Source organism: Athene cunicularia (genome assembly GCF_003259725.1).
Source record: "Athene cunicularia isolate RWA chromosome 1 unlocalized genomic scaffold, athCun1 chr1_part1, whole genome shotgun sequence".
Lineage (NCBI taxonomy): Eukaryota > Metazoa > Chordata > Aves > Strigiformes > Strigidae > Athene > Athene cunicularia.
The window spans coordinates 97073215-97094682 of record NW_020799091.1 but is presented as its reverse complement, the minus strand read 5'-3'; the positions used below and the strand labels follow the sequence as shown (position 1 = coordinate 97094682).

Below are 21468 nucleotides of genomic sequence, written 5' to 3'. Positions count from 1 at the left end.
TGTTTCAAGTGGGAAAACCACTAAAAGCAGTACACCAGATTAGTTAAACCATATTAGTTATGTGTCAGTAGCTCTTAGCATGTATACTTATTTCACAGTAAGAATGCCAAACACGGAGCTAAAATTACAGTAGTATAACTACACTGGTAAAATTTCCAAGTATCAAATCAAAATTGCTGAATCCCCATTTTGATTTGTGATCTAAGAGGGCCATTTTTCAACAGCTGATGAGAATTCATTTTACTTAGGACTGCAAATACTTTTTGGTACAAAATATATACCTGGAAATAAAAAAGACTAACTTGAAAGGTTGTTGTTTCTAGGAGGGTGGTGGGTTGATCAAGAAGAAATTGGATCCAGATTCCAGTTTAAATTCTGGTGTTAATTATGTGGTGCAACTCCCTCTGAAATTAATGAAGTTCTGCATATAAAAAAAGGTACAATTGAGCTATTTCTGCTTCCTCTGTTATACATGAAGGCTTTGCCAGTCTACTATAGCACAGGGAATATTTAATTATTAGTGGGTACAGTTACACCAGCAACCACTACAGGGGAACTCCAAAACTTTGAACATGTTGAATAAAATTTTCAGAAGAACAGAAAATCCCTTTTACAAAAGGCACTTTGGTGTCCAGGGCTTTCAGTGAGCATAACACCAAACAGAGTTTAGGCTTAATTTGAGAAATTTGCTAAGTGCCTCATTTAACCTTTAACATAAAACTTTTCAAATATGCCTTGGAGGAACAGTGTAACTTTCAAACTGTTCATACAAGACAGTGCAAAAAAATTAGCACTCATCTCATTTTAGCCAATACTGGCTTTTCATCCTACCCTTTGTACACAAAGGAAAAGCTGAGCAAGCAGAGCAGAAAATGATAAAAACAATTCATATTGTTTCAGGGTTCAGCTACCATGCAGAAACTTAAGAGAAAACTAAGATTATTCAATGTATTTTAGAGGAAAAGCCTAAATAGAAATCCTAGTTCATAATCTCTTGAAATTTTAAGAACTGAGCTTCTGGTCTTCCATGCACACCCAGCTTGGTACTCCTGCATTCAAACAAACATTCTCAGTATGTGTTGTGAATTATAATGATACATACAGCTTTATTACATGATAGTACCTTAAAAGCAGAGATATAGCATTACTCAAGAAGTATTTGTTGCTTTTCAATAGATGTTTTTAATATGTGGTGCTAGTTTTTCAAGGAGAAAAAGCAAAGCCTTTAACATGAGACAATCTAGATATTACATATATCACAAGTAGGTATCACAAATTACATACTGACATGTCAGTATCTAATACTACACAGTCTCTTCTTTCCTTACAGTTCCGAGTGTCAAATACATTTCCACAGTGACACAAAGAATAAATTCTGTTTTATTCTAATCATTGAATCATTGATATGTAATAAATATTACCCATCCTTTGGTAAATAATTTGATAAATCTCTGAAAAGATCTAACTTAAGGTTAATGTTTTTGATAGCAGGTCACATTTCCAAATATTTATTTGGTTTAATTTCCCCCAATTTAACTACATCAGTAATGATTGATTGATTGATAATTATCCAGCCAAACAAATGGGCATTTCACATAGCAAACCTTTTCAGAATTGTTCAATGCTGTTGGCCCTTCTGAACGGGTTGGTTTGTTTTTACTTTTCAGCACTGTCTTAAAGAGACTTGTCCAAAGCCACTGAGGAAAATGGGAATGTCTCCAGTGTCTTCACTGGGACTCGGATCTGGCCCAAGACAAACACGTATATGAGTTCCATCATAAAAAGTATTAGTCTATTATATGAGCTCATTGTCAGTAATTAACATATTTTCTCTTTCCTGCAAGTGCCCATATCAAACAGAAGATACAGCCAAGATGCTCTATCTGACAACTTTACAAGCTGCACAGCACCCATGCCAGGCAGCAGATACAAAGAAGAGATTTATGATTCTGGCATCACGAAACCCAACAAAATAGAAACCAGGATTCAGCCACCTCACCAACTCATTAAAGAAGAAAACAAGTTAGCTTTTAACAGAGACCTACAAGAAAAAATCAGTATTAATGAAAGTTCTTTTTCAAACTCAATAACTAACTCCTTGCTGCCAAAATCAGAATGTTTCCAGTCTAAAACTATAGGACAATTAAGTCATCTCCTGCCAATGCCCTCAGTGTATGAGCAAACAAGAAGGATTTCCATGAAAGAACCCAAATATGGGCATATTAGTCACTATGCTACAAATCTAGATGAACTGGACAGCGATGAAAGAATGGCTGTAAAGCTTGATCACGACTCTGAAAGTGAACGTGTGATGGATGTGAGACCCTCCGGACAAGTTCCATTTGTGCTTCTAAATTATCACCATGTTTTAGCCAAACACGGTACCTTTCAAACTTCATCATGTACAGCGACAGGACACGTAGGAGAAAATTACGGATATAATTCTGAGGAAGTAAATACCTTTATCTACAAAACCCAAAGCCCCTCCTCAGCTTCTTCTCCAGAAACACACAAGGAATCTGCACTACCCCATTATATTGGAACTTCTGTAATAATAGCCAATGGAAGGTGACGTTAATAGAGGAGTATTTACATTTAATTAAGAAGCTAAACTGTAATGATTTGCAAAAAGCATGAGAAAACATGGTTACATGTACTGAGCATAGCTGAAGGTCAATGAGGGACAGACTCATGTGTTCCTGGCAAGCCACATGTAACAGGACCTTCAAGATCAGGAAAAAACCCTACATCTAGCTTCCGTGCTTCATTGTCACAGATTAAGCTCTGGTGCCAGTGAGAAGACATGTTACAGATCTTATTTTTGTTATTTTATAGTGTGCAACAACATTAAATGATAGGAGTTATATGCAGAGATTTATATGAAGAACATCTTTTTTCCTTAACCCCTCCTTCTCAAAATACATTCAAGATTTTTTTTTATCATTATCATAAACTATGCACTCTAGTTTAGGTATGTTTGACAAACTGTGTGAAACCTTACATCAGTTCTCTGCCCACGTGTTAAACACCCTGACAAATTAACTTTGTTTTAAAAGTGGTGATTTTTAGTATCCGTAATAACAGCTGTACTAACTAAGCAGAACTCAGTTTGGGAAAAGCTTATTTATTAATTATCCAAAAGATTTAAAACTAAATAAATCAAATCTAAATTTGATTTATTTAACATAGATTTCAGTGTTCTTGGATGGTTACCACCACCATTTATCTTGACAAGGAACGATCTGACAAATTAATACATACAAAGAGATGTATTAAAGGGTTACAGGTCTTGTCATGGCAAATTGGGACAAATCATGTAGCAGGGACTACAGACTATACCCCATAAAAGGCTGTAATAAGAAAAAGAAACTTCTAAAACGTGTGTTTCACCAAGTATTCTGGGAGAATGCTGTGCAGATTTTCAAACCAGCTAGTCAAAAATACATCTTAATAATAGCACCAGAAATGTTTTCTTTATAGTCAAGGGAATAATGAACATTTATGCTTTATTTTAAACTTACCACTAGGCTTCTGAAGTTTGAAAGGTTCAGCTTTTAACACACTGAACTTCCTTAAGCATAAATCTCATTGTCAACACAAAGGTAAGATTAATATTTGACTCATTCATGCACTTCACAAATAATGTCAGTGGACAACCCGAGTACGGAAAGTCGAAAGTCACTGCACAACCACAAAACCCAAAGTTGCATTTGAAGTAAAGCAGAGTTTGAGTACACCAGGGTTTGGAATGGATTGCTTTGTACACATCTCAGTTTGGGCTGATCAACTGTAGCAAGCGAAAAGCATACAGTACACATTTACCTTTTGTCCAGCCTATTAGGAACAGATTTCCCATCCTTTTTTTACTTCTTTGTAAAGTTTACAAATGAGGAGATGTCCAGATCTGTGTGTGTTTAATTGACAACAGTCAGTCCACTTTGCTTTTCAACCACTTCCCCAAACACTGTGCGCTCTTGATAGAACAACAAATGACTCCCTAAATAACAGCTGTAAATACCAACAGGATCCGAGTCAGCTATACGTAGCTATATTTCTTTGCCTAATTCGTGGCTAATTTACACTTTAAAAATTTTCTCTATCAGTCTCTCTAAAGAGACCTTTGCTGAAGGAAATGCTTACCTGGCTTGTGCAATATTGAAAAACACTTGCTCATGGATTGCACCTTGTCAGATAAAAATGTAACAAAATACACACTTTTAAAAATTATGTGTTTTCCATCTTTTATATGCAGCAATAATATTCAGTCACTTCCTTGTATGTATGAATATTTATTGCTCTGAGTACACAGAAATACTTTTAAAACATATGATTGAAAACAATTTTCAGTATTTTTATTGCTTCTTATTAAAAGGTTTTATGATGAAGTTAAATTGACGTACACTTGGAAGCTCATGGTTGTCTGACCTTTTCATTTTCTAGAAAAGCATGAAAAATATCTTTTGTGATAAATATAACAAAAAATACCTAATCAGCTATTACCAGAATACTGACTTAAAAAACCCCAGCAGAACCAAACCATCATATTCACTCACTCAGTATGACTGTGCCCCCTGGTTGGTCTAACGCTCGAGCAGCCACCAAGTCCACAGAAATGTCATGAGGGAATGTTACTGTCATTCTGACTTTATAAATTGAAGTGATGAGACACAAGTTGGCTCTGGTTAAAAGCCTTCACAAAGAGACAGCATTACTAATTAACGGGCCCAACTCTTTAAAAGATACAATTATGCCAAGACTTGTATGTTAATTTCATTAAATTCAAACTATGGCCTATAAAGGAGTAACTTCACTGTTTGCATCATTAAAAAGAAACCTGACGCACAATACTCATACCACCCTTTATACCTCATTAGTGGCACTGCTGCACTCAAAGTCAGTCTGGTATATTTTTCTGTTCTTGTAAGTACTTTTCACTGTAAAAACATGTTTTCAGGAACGTACAAATTAGGCTCTGGTTAAAAAATAAAGCCATTGATATTTTTCAGTAAAATACCACAAAATATTTTTCCAGCATCTACCTTGTTATTCACACTTCCAGGCTTTATGCAATGAGCCTGAGCAGAGGAGGTGTTCCATCATTTTCCCACAGATGTTTTACAGTATGTGATATTCAGGTACATGAACTTTCCCTGTTAGGCAATAATGAATCAATTATGCATTCACATATGATAATAGAAGGTAGGTTTCAGAAAAGACCTGTGATTAAAAAAGCAAACGTGTGAAACATTTTTCCTGCCATTCCAAAACAGAAACAGCAATTGCATGTTCACATCTGGAACGTGAGTAAATTACACTGAGAGAAAAATAGGACTTTTAGTCCGTTAAACTACAGATGTTCATAGTAACACTCGTACTGCAGAATGCGGCACAGCCACTGACAGTGGCAATGTTTTTTAATAATTGGAAAAAATAATGTCACAGAAGTGGAGTGTGAATTGGAATATATTATGAAAAATAACCTCATTTCTCTCTACCGTACCTGTTTGAGCCGCTATAGATACGTTTGTCATGTTAACTTGATAGGATTTCAACTCTTAGGGGAGTTGAGACCTGGCAAGTAAACGATACGGAGAATGAGAGAGAGAAAGAGAGGGAGAGAGGGAATATTCTACCAAAATGTAAAGTTTGAAATGTTAATCCCACACTGAGACCTCAAAGTTTTTATCCACTTACTGGAAACACCACAGTGTAAATAAGGTGACAAGGGAACAGACTTCTCTCCAGGTCGCAGTAGCCCTGGAATCTGAAAAATGGTATTAAAGTAATTTAATGAAATTGAGCACAGTGGACAACAGATGTAAAATCAGAGAATATATCACTGAGAAAGTGCAATTGAATGGGAAACCTGTCCAATGACCAGTGTTTCTCTAAAAATCACAAAACAGGACACTGTGTTTTTTCAATATTTCAGTTATACTTCAAAATCACCACAGAGAAAATTTCATTATTCCATTTTTTCCTGAGATTAGATTTTGCTTTTTTTTTTTTTTTTTTTTTTTTTTTTTTTAATATGATGCAGATAAAAGCTATTTGGCAAATGTAGGTGAAAAAAGCACGCAAAACAAACAATCTATTAATGCTCAGAATTATATATGTATTCCCTAAAAATGTAAAGCATTTTTGCTTATTTATTATGTAAAACAAAACTGTTAAAAAGTTAATAAAATCCTGTAGCCAAAGGAAAAATGAGTTGGATTTCTTTTTTACTACAAAAGACAGGGTTTCACAAAGAATAAGGTTGCATATCTGAAAATTTATTTCAACTGTAGTATGTACTATATTTGACAGTTAATGCACTATAAAATACAAGGATTTTTGTTTTATTTATTCTGTTTTAGCCACACCGCATTTTAAACGAAGACTCTTCAGAGAACTGAAAATAACACAGAATCACTAATGAAACGCGCTAATGCAAGATGCTCAAACACGACATCAGTTCACAATTCTTCCCTGCAGTTCTTTTCACCCAGCTGTGTGTGACGTGACCGCAGCCTGTGGCATGCCAGCATTTTCTGACCTCTGTTCTTTCCTCAGTCCAGATTTAATTTCTTTGGTGTCTGATCAGCGCGGTGCATCACGGCAGTAACTTATGCATCCAAATGCTTTTATCAACTAGTTACCCCCAGGAACCAGCTCTTTAGAGCACAAATCGTTTTCATGACAGATGTTAAGCTGAACTTCATTTTTTAAAAAAAAATATATCTACTCTATATTCCAATGTAGTTGCAGAGAGTGAATTTTTAGACTGCTGATGTCTTGCAGCAAAGAAATAAAAAAAATGTTGTACGACAAAGCAGCAGCACAAAGGATTAAATGCTTAAATATTATTTCTAGATAATAGCCCTTGAAGAAGATTATTTTTGTTGGATATATTTAAAAAAAAATGTTCCGAAGTCTTATAAAACCTTTTACTAGAAGTAAGATGTACTGCTTGCACTCTTAAACGTTAAGTACGTTATTACTTTTCAAATCTTTGGAAACAGCATTGGTGCTGACTGGACACAACCCGCCTACTCCTTCTGAACACAGACACGTGCCAGCACACCCGGCCCGCTCGGCAGAATTTTTCCTATCAATAAACAATCTTCACAAATATTTTCACAATGTGTAATGAGAAATGTTATAGCAGAGTCCAGGAGGAAAAAAATGAAGTCACAGAAATACGGACACCATAATAAATGTTTTTTGAAAGCACTTCATCAAGAAAATACTTTAAGATATGACTCACAGTGAAAGAGGTGTTTTACTAATCGGGACAGTTGAATGAAATGAAACATTTTCAGTGCATTACTTCTGGATCTGGAATTGTCTGATTCTCTCCGTACCTATGTCCAGAGACACTCTACACCACGCTTGTCTCCTACACCAAGAACAATAACAATGATTTTCCTACGAAACTGTTGTGGCTTTCTGGGTGTGCCAAGTTTGGCATAAAAAGAGTTAAGACTACTGGCTGTGTCCCCTGCCTGCCCTCAGGTGAGTGTGGTACAGGAAGGGTCACTGGCTGCCTTGGCAGGACCAGCTGCAAGTCAGAAGGACCTTACGCAGCTGCTCACTATACAACCACAATTTTCTTTGTGCTGTTCTTTGGTTCTTCTGAAGGAAAAGTTGGGTTTGTAACAAAACACTTCACCCAACTCAAGGCTGTTTCCTCAAGACAACAGGTAGTTTTATACACACAGAATAGGCCCCTAAAAAGTAGAGGCAAAGCGGTACATTCCCACGGCCCCCACCTACGCTCCGGCACCCCCACACGTGGTTAGTTCTCATCTGCAGGAAGGAAGTTCAACACTAAGTTTCTTTCCAATGCAAAAATTTTTAGGATAATCTTACAACTCAAAGTCAGAACAGAACAAGCTTTTCATTAAGAAGGCAATGAAGAAATCCAAAAGGAACAATAGCAGCCAGGAAATGTTGTAGCATTTTACTATTAAAAATTCCATCTGCCTGCTGCCCAGACACTGTGGTTGCGTAGCTGAGTGAAGGTCTGCAGGTCCAGTCTGCCCTGCACGCAGGAACATGCGTTATCAGTCCTTTACAGTACTTGGCCCTAGCGAAGGGAGAGCATGTTTTAAGGAAGTAATTCAAGTCAAAACCTGATGCATGACCTGGTCATTAAAAGAAATCTACAGGCACTCATCAGTCTAACCGCAATATGAGCTAAATAAGAGGTGCTTCCTATAGGCACACCCTGCAGAGACTGTGTTTTAGCTACAATTATCAGCTTGATGTACAGATCTCAAGTTTTGTAAAACTCTGTGGTTGGAAAAACAGTACCAGAGCTACGCTTTCCACAGCTGACCTGCAGCAGCACATGTTGCTCGTAAGCTGCTTGAAGAAGGTAGAAAAGAAGTGAAGATGCACAAGGAAGATGTGAATGTGCATATGCACACACACACACTTTTGTTTATACATGCATATATAAATGGTTTCTTCTTTTTATTTAAACTTTGTTAACTGAGACTCAGGTTTCATTTGATTATAATATCCATCAACATTTGATTCTGCAATAAAGGTAGTTGCCAAAAATTAAGAGCCCAAAGTAGTTTTGAAAGCATCTGGTGGGAAAAAGCAAAACCTGGTGTTGATGTGTATCACCTTAACTAAGCCAATTAACAGCTGTCCTCACTCCACTACACAGTTCTATGAAATACTGATGTGCAGTTTCATATGATGCGACTCATGGGGGGAAAAGAAAACAGCAGGATACGGACAACCAGGCACACAGACAAATCTACTGTGATATGGAGCATAAAATCCTAAATGTAATAGGGACAACTTAATTTCTAGCACTTGGTGCCAAACCACCTAAACCCTAATATGTGAGGATTACTCTAAATTACCATTACAGACTAGTTTCCTTGTTTTAAGAGTTCTTGGCTTTGTAACTGAAACAATCTACTAACATGTTCGGATTGTTTATGAGGTGAACTTTAACCTAAAAACCCCATTTCTGGCTAGTAGACAGAAGTCCTTTGTGGAAACCAATTTGCCTTATCCACCTTCAGTAGGGACGAGGTAATGTAATAAGCAGTGCTGCCTACTTGAGGAAATGAAGCTGGCCACATCGCACCTATGACAGACTTTTCATCTGCAGAGAACTGTTTGAAGTGCTGTGGTGGCCCAGCCTCGTGGTGCAAATTCGCCTTGCCCGGGAGAAAAACCCGACAAGCTGCCATCGCACGGAAGTTCCCACGTGCCTCTTCCATGATGCTTTCCAATCATGACCAAGCTGTTACACCTAACCTGGCACTGTGCCACCAGCCCCCAAAGCGGCTACTTTCAGGTCAGTATATGTTAAACCTCTTACTTTTAATGATTAGTGGCAAACCAGATGCCCCGCTTTGAGAAAGGGAGTGACAACAGAAACAATGGAGGAGAATTTGGACACAGGCTAACTGCATGCTTTGTCTTTTTCACTGTAGTAGTTGTTTATGGCAGGAATTTTAAGAGCTGGGCATTTCCTCTAATTCATTGCTTAACTTCATTGCTATTACAACAGAATTACTGTTAAATTCTAAACTACTTAGGACTTTCCTCTCCTGACATGGGATTCTCCAATAACTTGGATAAGAAGACTGCAACGAGGTGATACGCTACTCCAGTGGGCTATTCTTACGGGGGCTAGAGCCTCTTGGAAGACCACGACTCAAAGGAAATACGAGATGATTTACTCAGATTCAATTGACTAAGAAGAGTAGACTACAAATAATTTGGATGACCAACCACAGTTCTTAAGTGCTGATGGAAAACTCTCCTAAAACTCAAGGCAGCCATGAGAGAGTTGCAGACCTGAGACCAAAGCACAGTTGTACAGGGCCACATGGAGGAGAATTAAATCAGCAAGGCTCTACACTTAGACCCAAATTTAAACACAGCGGTAATCCCAGTAATTCAGAAATATATGATGAGCTCTTCCAGCTGTTTCCACTGCAGACAATGCATTAACCAGAATTTAGTTTAAAAAAACATAGTAAAAATGTAAATATTGTACTGCACTGTGCTAAAGTACAATAAAACCGTTAGGTTCATGGTTGGACTAGATGATCTTCAAGGTCTTTTCCAACCTAGATGATACTGTGATTCTGTGTAAAAACACAGAGACACAAAAAGGAAATATTTAGCCACTTCAGTTTCTCAAATACAGTGTAAATGAAGAGAAAGTTCTGTTCACTGCCAAGTATTCCTTCGCAATCGGGCCTCTTCTAAAGAACAGATGCTTACAAAGAATGGCAACATAATGTGTTTTAATGTTAATATGAACATTAAAAGAATAAAGGCCTTCAGCAACCTTGAAGTTATCCACATCAAAGTACAAATATATCAGAAAATCAGAAGGAAAAAAAAAAAAATCAAGCTATCAACTACCCTTCCCACCTTTAAGCAAGTTTAGCTGTTTGGTGCCAAACACTAAAGAGTCTCCCTTTGCACTTTGAGCTCTGAGGACTATTAATGCTTTGGGACTATGAGGTTTCTCAGCATGTCAAAAGAGTTGCCGTCTGGGTGCACAGACTCTACACCCTTGCCTTCTTCATGAACTTGAAGGAATCCATAATCATCTATCCCAACTATCCATGCGATTGGGCCCTCCTCACTGTGGAGACGGACTTGCTTACCGCTGCAAACAAAGAGAACCAGATGGTTAGGAATTAATTGGCGGACACTGCACAAACAATTAAAAATAGTTTAGAGGACTAATGTCTAGTGGAATATTTTTACTTCCCACTTCACTGGTTCTTTACAGAGAATCATCTTTAGCAGCAGTTTTTACCTGCTTTGATTTCTTTCTGTGGAATTAATAAAGTTGGAATTAATCCAAACAGTCTATTTTTTTAATAAAAGACATGAGTACAGCAGCTTCATCACTAGCTAAACAAATAATTCCCAATTCCTTTTGTTTTGAGATGATACATGTCAAATAACTAGAAGCATTTTTTAACTCATGCTAGTCCACTGATTTTACTATGTGCTATTTTAACTCTCTCTTAAAAAATTACATCCTACTTGGGCGTATATTTTAATTAAGTTACTAGTATTGAAGGCAATCTAGTAGAAAAAGTAGGAAAAGACAAAATATCCATGAGTTCTCTCTAATTTTCTTAAAAGAAAGCTTGAGAAGAACTTTATACTTACCTGTGTATCCAGTACTTGTAGTAACGGGGAAGAACTCCATTGGGCCCTTTCTCCTGAAAAATATCTATAAGCCTCTCTAGCACAGTCACAGTTCTTGCAATAAGACAGTCTGCAGTTAAGGGCTTCAGCTTTGTCCCCTCTTTCTTATTAAATTTTGTGATGAGATCATTGATGCATATGGTGGGGTTGCTGTTATTCACATTAAATCCAAAGCCTGAAGAAGACAAACCAAAAGAAGAGGACAGGATCTGTAAATACAAACGCTTGGCTACCACCAGAAAGTCACTTTATTCAGCTACCCGATGCAATTATCTCTAAGGATGTTTCCAGTAGCTGTTTTTCTTCAGTCTCTTACACCTTTAAATCTTTCTACTTGTGTAATTACAAATCTCAGTCCAGATTTTACTTGTTCCTTGCCCTTAAAACACCTCCTCAGAATTGTAGAAGCAAATCCAGTGCAGTCTTTCAACAACACACCATCCCATCTATGAGGGTTAGGAAGATGTAAATGGTAACTTGCACACTGGTTATAATAACATCAAAATCTCAAGAAGCTGACAGGTCATTAGCTAATTGAGAGTAAATCATTGATCATACGCTAAGATGGAGTTTTATCTTTCAGTCTAAAATTTAATTAAGAGACCTTTCTGTTTACTACAGTTAGCTGACTGCATTTTCTGAAAATTAAGCCTTTTTACTCAGCTGATAAGCCTTGTTTGGCTAGCTCTGAAAAGCCCAGAAGATTTAACTTTGCTGCATAAGACTCCAGTTTGTTTAATCTATCTTCCCACAGCATATCCTTTAGAAGCCTCAAGTCTCTTGCTGAGATTTCTCCAGCTAGAATAACGTTGGCAGAATGCCTTTCTTATTTAAATATGGCTCTTGGGGCCTTTTTTTTAGCCTGCTGAAACAGGCTTTGAGAGATGTAAAGAAATATATTGTATTATCTGTTTATTTTTTTCTCCTAATAATTTTGATTTTTTCTTTCCTCAGACATTTGGGATAAACCCCCTGTCTGTCAATCAGGTTTAGACATGATACACTGCCGTCTGCAAGAAGGTCCAAATGAACTGTGTTGTAAATTTGCTATTAATGAGACTATTCATAAATGGAAATAATTTGTATTAACTATGAGGAGAAGGATCTCTTACAGTGAAAAGTAGTTTTTGACTTTTAACTAGTCAAGAGAATGCATGCTAAGAAAGCTACACTGATACAAGTATTGATACACTGATTCTATGGAAACGAGGCAAAATGTATTATTGGAAAGAAACAAAGGAAAATGATCTGGAAAATATAATGTGCCATGCCAACAAATCCCAACTCAGCTGTTTAAACTCAAATATGGCACAAGTGAAGAGAGAGTGACTGTGGCCATGAAGATGTGATTGGTCCTGTCAGGGTATATAATGGGGCCTTGGAGTCCACCTGCAGGCTCAGGCTTGTTTGTATGGAGATGGCTCCTGAGCAGTCCAAAAACTGCAACAGATACAAGAGACATACTGAGATGACAAGCTCAGCTGAGGCAGAAGCACCTCGGGATAAAAGGAGTGGCAAAAATGTAGCCAGCTAATTCAGGACTCTTAGGGCATCTCTGCATTTCCCACATGAGAAGAGTGAAAAACAAGCATCTATGCACTGATCTTGCAGTGTGCTGATGTGGCCAATACATCTTCCAGTTCTAGAGCGAGCCCTGCCTTCAGCATCTGTGCACTGTTCAGACATGCCTTAGCTGCACACAGAGGCAGACGGAGCTCTTGGAGGTCAAGCACATTGGCTCTCCCTTGCATTCCGCTTGTTTTTGGCTACCTACGTCTGTTCTGAGTCTCGCCCTCACATTAATGAAGCCCTTACATTATCTTCTGCAGAACTCTCCTTCCAAAAGTCTCACAACAATGAAGTCCTTAAAAAAAGAATTTTTAAAAGCATGTTTGAAAGTATGGTCATGAACTTTGTCATCTGTGAGGCCTTGAGCATGTGGTACAGGTGAAAAGGCAGGTTTGTCTTTTGCCTTATTCGTCTGAATTACTTCTCAGAGCAGTGAAGCCAGGTAGATAAATTTTGATTTTGATCATAACCCCCATATATGGGACACTCTTCATGAGTGCCATGTAAACAATGAGGTCTAGGTAAGGAATCTGCATGACTGTAGAAAGGGGATGGATGCATTTGGCTTACCTTTCCTGTTGTGGAAGTTTGATTTCATTGCTACTACTAATACAGGAAGTTAGATATCATGTGTCACCCCTACTACTCTCAGTGACATACATCATTGCGCAATGGAAAAAATCCTAGGACTGTATGTGGCAATTAAGTTTCAGTCTCAGAAGCTTCCAGGTGAAAGGAAGTTGATGAAAATGTACAGCTTTGTATATACCTCAGACCTATCACCACCAAGATGACAAATCTCAGAGAGAATGCATACAGGAAGTTTCCATTTGAATTTGAGTGTTTTGGTGTTTAGGGTAAGAAACACAAGGTCCAAACCAAATATGTAATGTCCAAAGAGATATCTGATAAGATGAACTAGTTTTTGAGCCATTTTTTGGTGTTAACTTTTCTTGTGTTAACCAGAACAGGCTCTGCAAAAACATACGGAAGCAGTAAATGGTTGACGTGACACAGAGAGACTTTTTAAGTGTCTCAGTGCAACTTCCATTCTGTACATGTAGATTATTTACAAAATGAGGATATAACAATTGAACAGAAAATTCAACGGCTGGGCATGTTTCACAGAAAGAGGTGGTGACTACTTCACTTGTTTTGCTTGTTTGCACCTTAAAATTTGCAGCACCTTGACAGAAACAGCATCATGCCCACACTCTCTTTGCAATATACTTCACTTATCTACTGTGCTACATTAAAATATAAACCAAAGATTATCATTATCATCTTTAACCTTTCAGACTTGCTAAGGAAATTTCACATTTAGATTTTTAGACATATCAGAGATAATTATTTTTGGAACCAGAACCTAGAGCTTTGCTGGCAGGTTTCTAAGCGTGTTGGACAGATCTGTGCTGCTGCTGGTTAAGGGAAGAATTTCCCTTAACAAATAGCAGGATGATTATCAGACTTGAAATGATAAAAACACTTCATACTTACTTGTGCACCTAAATGTCTTTCCCTGTTATAGCACTGGGACTTGCTGGAAAATACATGGACAGTCTTTTTGAGATTGGCTGTGCTACCTTATGGAACCAGTTTTCCAGGTACTGTTTGTCTTCACAATGAACAGATTGTCACTCTTTGCTCTCTGACCCAGACTTCCCAATTACTTTGCAAATTTTACTTTCTGAGAGAACTAAAGAAAGTATTAATTAATCAAATCATTACTTCACTGCTGCTTCACTAGCAATATTCCAGTTTCTAGAAAGGTATCAACAGGAACAAGTTATGCATATAGTTTAAAAGGATAAAAGGAGAAATTAAAACATTACTATGTGTATGTAGCTCTTTTTCTCCTGATTTAAAAGGCATGTTCTTTATTTAACTATTTGTAATGCTGAAAAAAAACAGATACATTTTCCAGTATATTCTAGTTCTGCAATAGACCAAGGAGGACATTTTCCCTCTCCTCTATAACGCTCTTTCTTTGAACTCCACTACATCAGCTCAGATGCTTACATTTACGTTTTCCTTGTCAAACATATGGAATTATTAAGAAGAAGGAAAACATTTACTTCTTGTGCTTCCTTTTGATTTAACATTGTGCTTTATTTCCTAATGCCTGCTGTCATTATTTGTTCTTGTCCTTATTATTTGAACTCATAAAGACATTAATAACAAATTTCTTCAGAAAAAAACCTTCAGAAAATAGACACTTACCAATAAGTATATGAAACGTTGTTTCAATAAGTGTAGAGGTTACCAGAACTCCACCAAGCTTCATAAGATCACTGTAGTAAATATCATTTGGCCATTTTACTCGCAGATCAATATCCTAAAGAAATAAAACCATACATTTAGAAATACTCTGCTCTTCAATACTGATTATAAGAACATTCCTCACTCCATATTCTATATTTTCTGTACCTCTTTGTCACACCAAATGTGATACTGTCAACTGCTCTTCATAATAAGAACCTATTTAAGTGCTCCACAAATGTTACTGAAAAAGTCACAGTAACATGATTACATGATGTACTAAGGAGGTTGGCAGCTGTCAGAGAAAAGTGTTTATTTATTAAAAAAGAATATGGCAGATAATAAAGGTGTAGAGCAACCAAATGGAGGACTAAAGATACTAGAGATTTTCAGTATCAAAACTGTGAGGTTTCATACAATTAATTTCCCTCATTCGTGAGTGTCTATTAGAGATGTAAAAGATCTATCCAAGAAAGATACAAACTGTGGCAGCCACTGTGGCTCACTACTGATAAACAATCAGGGTAAGCCCACAGTAACATCAACACTGTATTTGAGAATCCTTGAAGAAACCAGACAAGGAGAAAATGACATCTTGAATTTCGGAAAGGAAATTTAGCAGACAGGAGAAATTCCAGTTCACAACTATGTAAATACTTCAGTAATGTCCTAAATATATTCACATTTTCAGCAGCTACGCTCAAGCAACACCATGGAGCTGGAAACACAAACTGTGCTGTGTGACACCATTCCAGTGCAATAGAGAAGTTTTTGTTGAAACCACAGAACTGAACTGAACTTTGCACTGGCTACTTAAACACAAAAAGAAAGCAAATGTGCTTCCTGCAGTTTGAAAAACTGCATATGACTGTATCCCCAGAGGCAAATTATGGGAGGTGCTCCAGGACTACAAGAGTCGCATTCCCTCCTATTGTAGATTATGAAATCCCTTTACAGGATGTGTGAAAACTGCACCTGGGTCCATGTCTACTTTCCTGACAGATTTAAAGGCCAGAGAGGAGTCCATTACACGTACAGTGACAGGAAATACTACCTGATTTTGCTATCAAAGCATTCTAAGAGAGAGTATCACCAATTCATATTCATTACGGAAAACAACTTGACTCTTCACACTGGGAAAAGATTTATAGAAGACTCTTGAGACATGCGAAGTATAACACAGTTAAACACACTATTATCAGTGTTGAGATCTTCCCAAGAGCTATTCAGTAGATCTTACTTAAGGAAAACATACACCTGTAAGACACCAAACACTAGCTCTGCAACTGAAGTGACAGCAAGCATGAAGAACCAAGTCAACTGGGTATTCTCATGATGTAAATCACACAGCAAAGACTTTGCCACAAAATGGAGTTACAAGGTACGGCACAACTACCCGTGTGTCAAAGAAATCACAGGTGTCATGAAATATGCTGGAAATGGAGCACGTTCTTATCTTCAATCACTAGGGAGAGATGTCAGCTGTTCTTAGAATGGGAAAGCAAAGCATTCTCTTGATATAAGGCCCATTTGCATTTGCAGCACTAATATCTGACAGTAAAACTTACAATAGAGTGGTCAGATTTTCTCTGTGAGGACCCAGAACAAAGGCCTCAGTTGCTGCCTGCTTAGCATAGTCAACATTCATGACAATCCTAAAAATGATGACTAGCTGATAAACTGAGACACGGGCTTATCAGATTTTTTAATGGAAATCCTGAAATGGTCAAAGTGTGCTAAGTATTATAAAGATTCTGACATACACCCACAGCAGTATGGAAATTTGGAGGAGAGACAGAGACCTCATCTATAGATTAGCCCATTGTTTGCAGCTACTGCATTTTGCATGGCACAGATGTTCATCTGACATAAAGCAAAACCCTACGTTACCAAAGTCTGAAGGGGAAATTAAAGCAATGAGCTTATGATAAATCTCGGAACTTCCTTGCTTTAATATATGTATTGTTTGCTTCCCCCACTGTCTAGGGTGGATGTACCATCAAAGAGATTCAGTAGTTTTGTCTTGGTCATAGCAAGCTATGTATTGTACGTGTGGTACGTACAATACATGTATTATTGATACACACTATTTTTATATTCATATTTAGTACTTCAGTCACCTTTTTCCTCTTGAATGGAATAAAATAAAAAATGCGACAGTAGACCAGGGTAGGCGTACAGAAGCAAAACCACCTCCATTCATAAATTAACTCCTTTCCTGGTCTGACTCATATTTTATAAAACTAACTCTTGTCCCTCCTATTTTAAATGGTTAAATTATTCACTCTAGCCAAATATTTTATATTGCAAATTTTAGCCTGAAGCATTTTGGTTTTATAGTCAAGTTATGAAGCACTGAAGTTAGAAGGTTTTAATAGAAAGGCTGACAGACCCTAAACTACAGCAAAGCTACTGGGTGCCACTATAATAAAGTTCATGTGTAAATGTGTATAAGTCATTGATTTTCTGTAATATAGGAAACATATGCTTTAGTTAACTACTTCTGTAAAATACCAAAGTTTTATAGTTAGCAAATATTAGGAAATGGTAACATTAAAAAGGAGATATATGAGGTGATGAAGAAGACTGGTTCTTCATTTTAATACTGATGACAGGACACTTGATTCCCTCTCGAGAGCAATACTCCTAAGTTCTTGCTTTAGAAATCAGTTTTCAACCTTAAACAAGGGTTGGAAAAATCCTTTAAAAGGGATAAAGTGACCACTGAAAGAGCACCAACAAAAAAAGCAGAAAAGGATTTGTCAATTTTATTCATTTTTCCCTCCTCCCTCTTCTCTAACTCCTTCAAAATCAAAACAAATTAACTCAATTGTTAGACAAACAAAATTGACGTTTTCTTTACTGCCAAAGACTGAGTCTTAAATTTCATAAGATTATGAGTGAAATGAGTGTAGTATACTTAATCAGCTCAATAAAAGACAGTATTCATCATATGTTTAGTAGACTTCTTAAAGCATATAAATAATCAAGCACATATGAAGGCTAGGTTTACCACTGCATTAGTGCTGAAGAACTATATTATGCATTCAGTCATTCTACACATAGAAGACATAGTTAAAATCTGAATTTAGTGAAAATGGAAACAGAAATTTTGGGATAAATTAGAATGATATACCTCATATCCCGGTATTGATCTAACTGACTCTACCACTGCCAAGGACACCAGGTGTTGAATAAAAGGAATTCTCTGGCCTAGGTTGGAATGTAGAGGAATGGCAATATGTAAAGTGGATAGTGCACAGCCAACGGGACTGAGCCAAACATTTCCACCACGACCTGGGAAGGGAGAGAAAAAAAGTTAACTTCAGCTTAAGAAAAAAATATTTATAAAAGATCACTTTGTTAACGTAGACAACTACAAAAGAAAAAGGTTCAATATTATCCATCCAAGAATCTACCATAAATCCTGTAATGGAGTTTCTAAACTAATTTTGAAAGAAAAATGGTTTTAAGTGCAAAGTTTTTTCTTCAAAAAAAACCAGCAGGTTGTTCAACGGGCATGCTGCTACTCAGTTTCCTAGAATGTCCTAAATGACTTGCTTTCAGGATTATCCTGGTAGCTGGTAACATACACGGTTCAAAAAAATCTTACTTTGTTTAAGTGAAAAAGTATTTGTGAAAATGATCTGTGTGCAGCTAAAATTCATCCACACTGTGAATCAACTCGACACAAGCTAGATCTGTGCTGAAATCCAGGGAATCATCTTCATGTAGATCTGTGCTCAGAAGAGCTTATTAGGCAAGGCACTGTGTTCTACTAATAAAATGAATATTGCTTTAAAATCAGCGCTAGCACCTTCCTGGGAAAGACACAGAACTTTCTTATACTTATCTGTGAAAGACTGTGAAAGTCCACATGACAGTTCAGGCATGTCCTGCAGACTCAAGAAACCTCTACCTCAGAGCAAGTCAAGACCCAGCCTTGTTCCAGTTCAGTCAAAAAGAAGTTCTGATTTGGAAGTCTGACATGTATTACACTAAATGTAGTGATGGCAGTTTCCATGACTGGGGAGACTTTTTGGCAGAAACTAGAAGACCACTAAATCATTTCTGCAAAAGCCACCAAACATCCTGAAAATGTTTATTTTGGTCTCTATTAACTTAGGTTTTGAGCTTAAATCCACAGTTCAAGCAGGAGGAGGAGAAGAGGACACGATTATTCTACAGATTGTATTATAAACAATACTCACAATGTTTCTTTAAGGCAGCTAGGTGACATTGAAATGTCCTGTTTCATATGTTTAATACACATTTATTAGTACTAGAAGGAAACTTACTCACCTTTCCCTTGCGTTTGTCGAACAGCAATTGCTATTAAACCCATCTCCTCAGGCAACTCGAACATTAACCTGCCAATTAGGAAAAAAAAAACCCCATGCTTATCAGCTGGAACACTAGGCTACATTCATGAAAATCTAGGCTTAAATATCAGGTAATATTTTACATTAACATTGCACTACCATTTATCCATTTTCAGTTAACATTTATTCTTGACTAAAAAGAATTAGAATATTAAAAAAAGATTAACTGAAAAATGATAATGTAAAACATTACTATATATATTACGCTGGAAAAAGTTATAGCCATCGTTCATTTAAGGTGCCTTCTGATAACATACGTTTTGCATTTCTTCACATTTTCTTGAAGGGCTTACTTTTTGTGTGTCACTATCTTCAGTAAGTGACAACTAGCAATTCTACACATTTGTTTCTACTTACAGCAAATTTTTGTTCATACTATAGAATATAAGAGCAGCAGTTTCTGATTATTTAGAAAACCAATATGGTGGCAATAAAGCAGTTTAAAAGATACACTATCCCCTGAGAACTAATTATGATTTAACTACAGTAAATAAATCTACACCTTCTGAGAACTCTAGAGAACACTGGCTTATTTTAGGCTTGTGTTCTGCTTTTAGAATAGTTTCACTTAAAAGAATACTAACTTTCCTCTGGGGATAAGTAGAAAGTGCACTTTAACACCACCAAATGAGTCAATGCTAGGTGTAAAGAAAGAAGAAAAAACCCTACTTTGAGAACTTCATTCAAGCTACTTTAAAACAGATCTGAACTGTTCTATGATCCTCCTCCATTTCACATTTTCAGGAAGAGTTCTTTAACAGATAAAACAGATATTCAAGATGTTGCCAGCAAGGTAAACCCAGAAAGTGATGTATAGCCTACAAATTTGCTTCTAACATGGGCACAAATATCAAGTTGTTCATTCATGTAAAAGCAATCTTGTCTTGGAGATAAGTGCAGTCCAAATCAGCAAAAAGTACCGTTCAAAATTATTTCCTCTGAATTTCAGATATGTATGGAAGGTGTTTCAAGTTCTGCAATCAAGCAAGTATTCACAGGCAGCAAGGACCAGCTGCAAGCAGAAATGTGCCCCCCATCGCCCACAGACACATGCCTCTAAGGCAGGTGACAAGCAAAGGAACTCTCATCCCTCCTGCTTCACAGGCTGAAAAGCTGGGCTTCAGTAACTCTTGGGGCTGTAGTGGTAGCAAAATGGAAGTAGGATTCCCTAGGTTTCAGAATATCTTTCAAATGGCTGACTCGCTTTCATGATGGTCAAAATGGGAGGTTATTGGATGGCCCAAGCAAAGTCTGAATCACAAATGTATTTGCTAATTAGAAATTTTTGGACCCGATCTGACAGAAGCTGTAACCGTCTCCACAATGTTTTCCTACATTACTTCTGAATCGGTGAGACACTATCGAAGAGCAATAACCAGATCTCTTTGTCAGTCCCCTTACAGTTCATGTGAAATACAGCTCGGTAATTCTTTCCCTTAGACCCTATGGATTACACACTGAGATCAAGCTCGCTTATCTACCAGCAACCTTAAACGTTAAAAATATACCTCTTCTTATGCGGGGACCTAGGGGAAAACCCTCTGTAGCTCACGAGGCTTCAGCCCTGTCTTCTGCAAACAGCATGATTTCAGTTACACCACTAAGTTCAGGGTTTTGCAACATGAAAATCTAATTTGAGTTTGGAAGCACAGTTAGAAAGAGATTACAGGCTTTGTCAAAATACACTGATTTTTGTTACTTCTCCATTCACATATCTGTTTTTAAATAGGAAAAAAAAATGTCATGTGCTGCCTTGATGGGAGGAAAATAATCAGAGCAGGAAAAAAGTTAATTATGAATCCAAAACACAGGCTTCTAGAACAAAGAGATATGATTAACAGAACATATGAATGTAGCTATTAGAGGCTTGGCAGCAGGTAACAACATATTAAATGCAGAGACTGAGTTTGCGCTTTTAAGGGCCATGAAGAAATTCTTTAATGGACCCAACATGGGGAAGTTGTTAATACTCAGACTGATACAGCAAGAGACAGATAGATTTATTTTTACTGCTTCCTGAGATTGTGCTGGAATTACCATGAAGCCTATGATAATAAATAACCCC

The 21468-nt window shown here is 37.1% G+C and overlaps 2 protein-coding genes across 2 annotated transcripts in view; one reads left to right on the top strand and one right to left on the bottom strand.

Annotated features, from left to right (window-relative positions):
* Nucleotides 1-2572, top strand: part of SIM2 (SIM bHLH transcription factor 2) — a 56715-nt gene extending 54143 nt beyond the window's left edge. Inside the window, exon 10 of the mRNA XM_026846525.1 lies at nt 1845-2572. Coding sequence (XP_026702326.1) covers nt 1845-2572 — 728 coding nt within the window. The remainder of the gene's footprint in view (nt 1-1844) is intronic.
* A 4143-nt stretch (nt 2573-6715) lies between these two features.
* HLCS (holocarboxylase synthetase) overlaps nt 6716-21468 on the bottom strand; it is a 122280-nt gene continuing 107527 nt past the window's right edge. Inside the window, exons 7-10 of the mRNA XM_026853953.1 lie at nt 18158-18318; nt 14983-15097; nt 11155-11368; nt 6716-10639 (exon numbers count right to left, since the gene is read on the bottom strand). Of these exons, the coding sequence (XP_026709754.1) occupies nt 10471-10639; nt 11155-11368; nt 14983-15097; nt 18158-18318 (659 nt within the window). The 3' untranslated portion in view covers nt 6716-10470. The remainder of the gene's footprint in view (nt 10640-11154; nt 11369-14982; nt 15098-18157; nt 18319-21468) is intronic.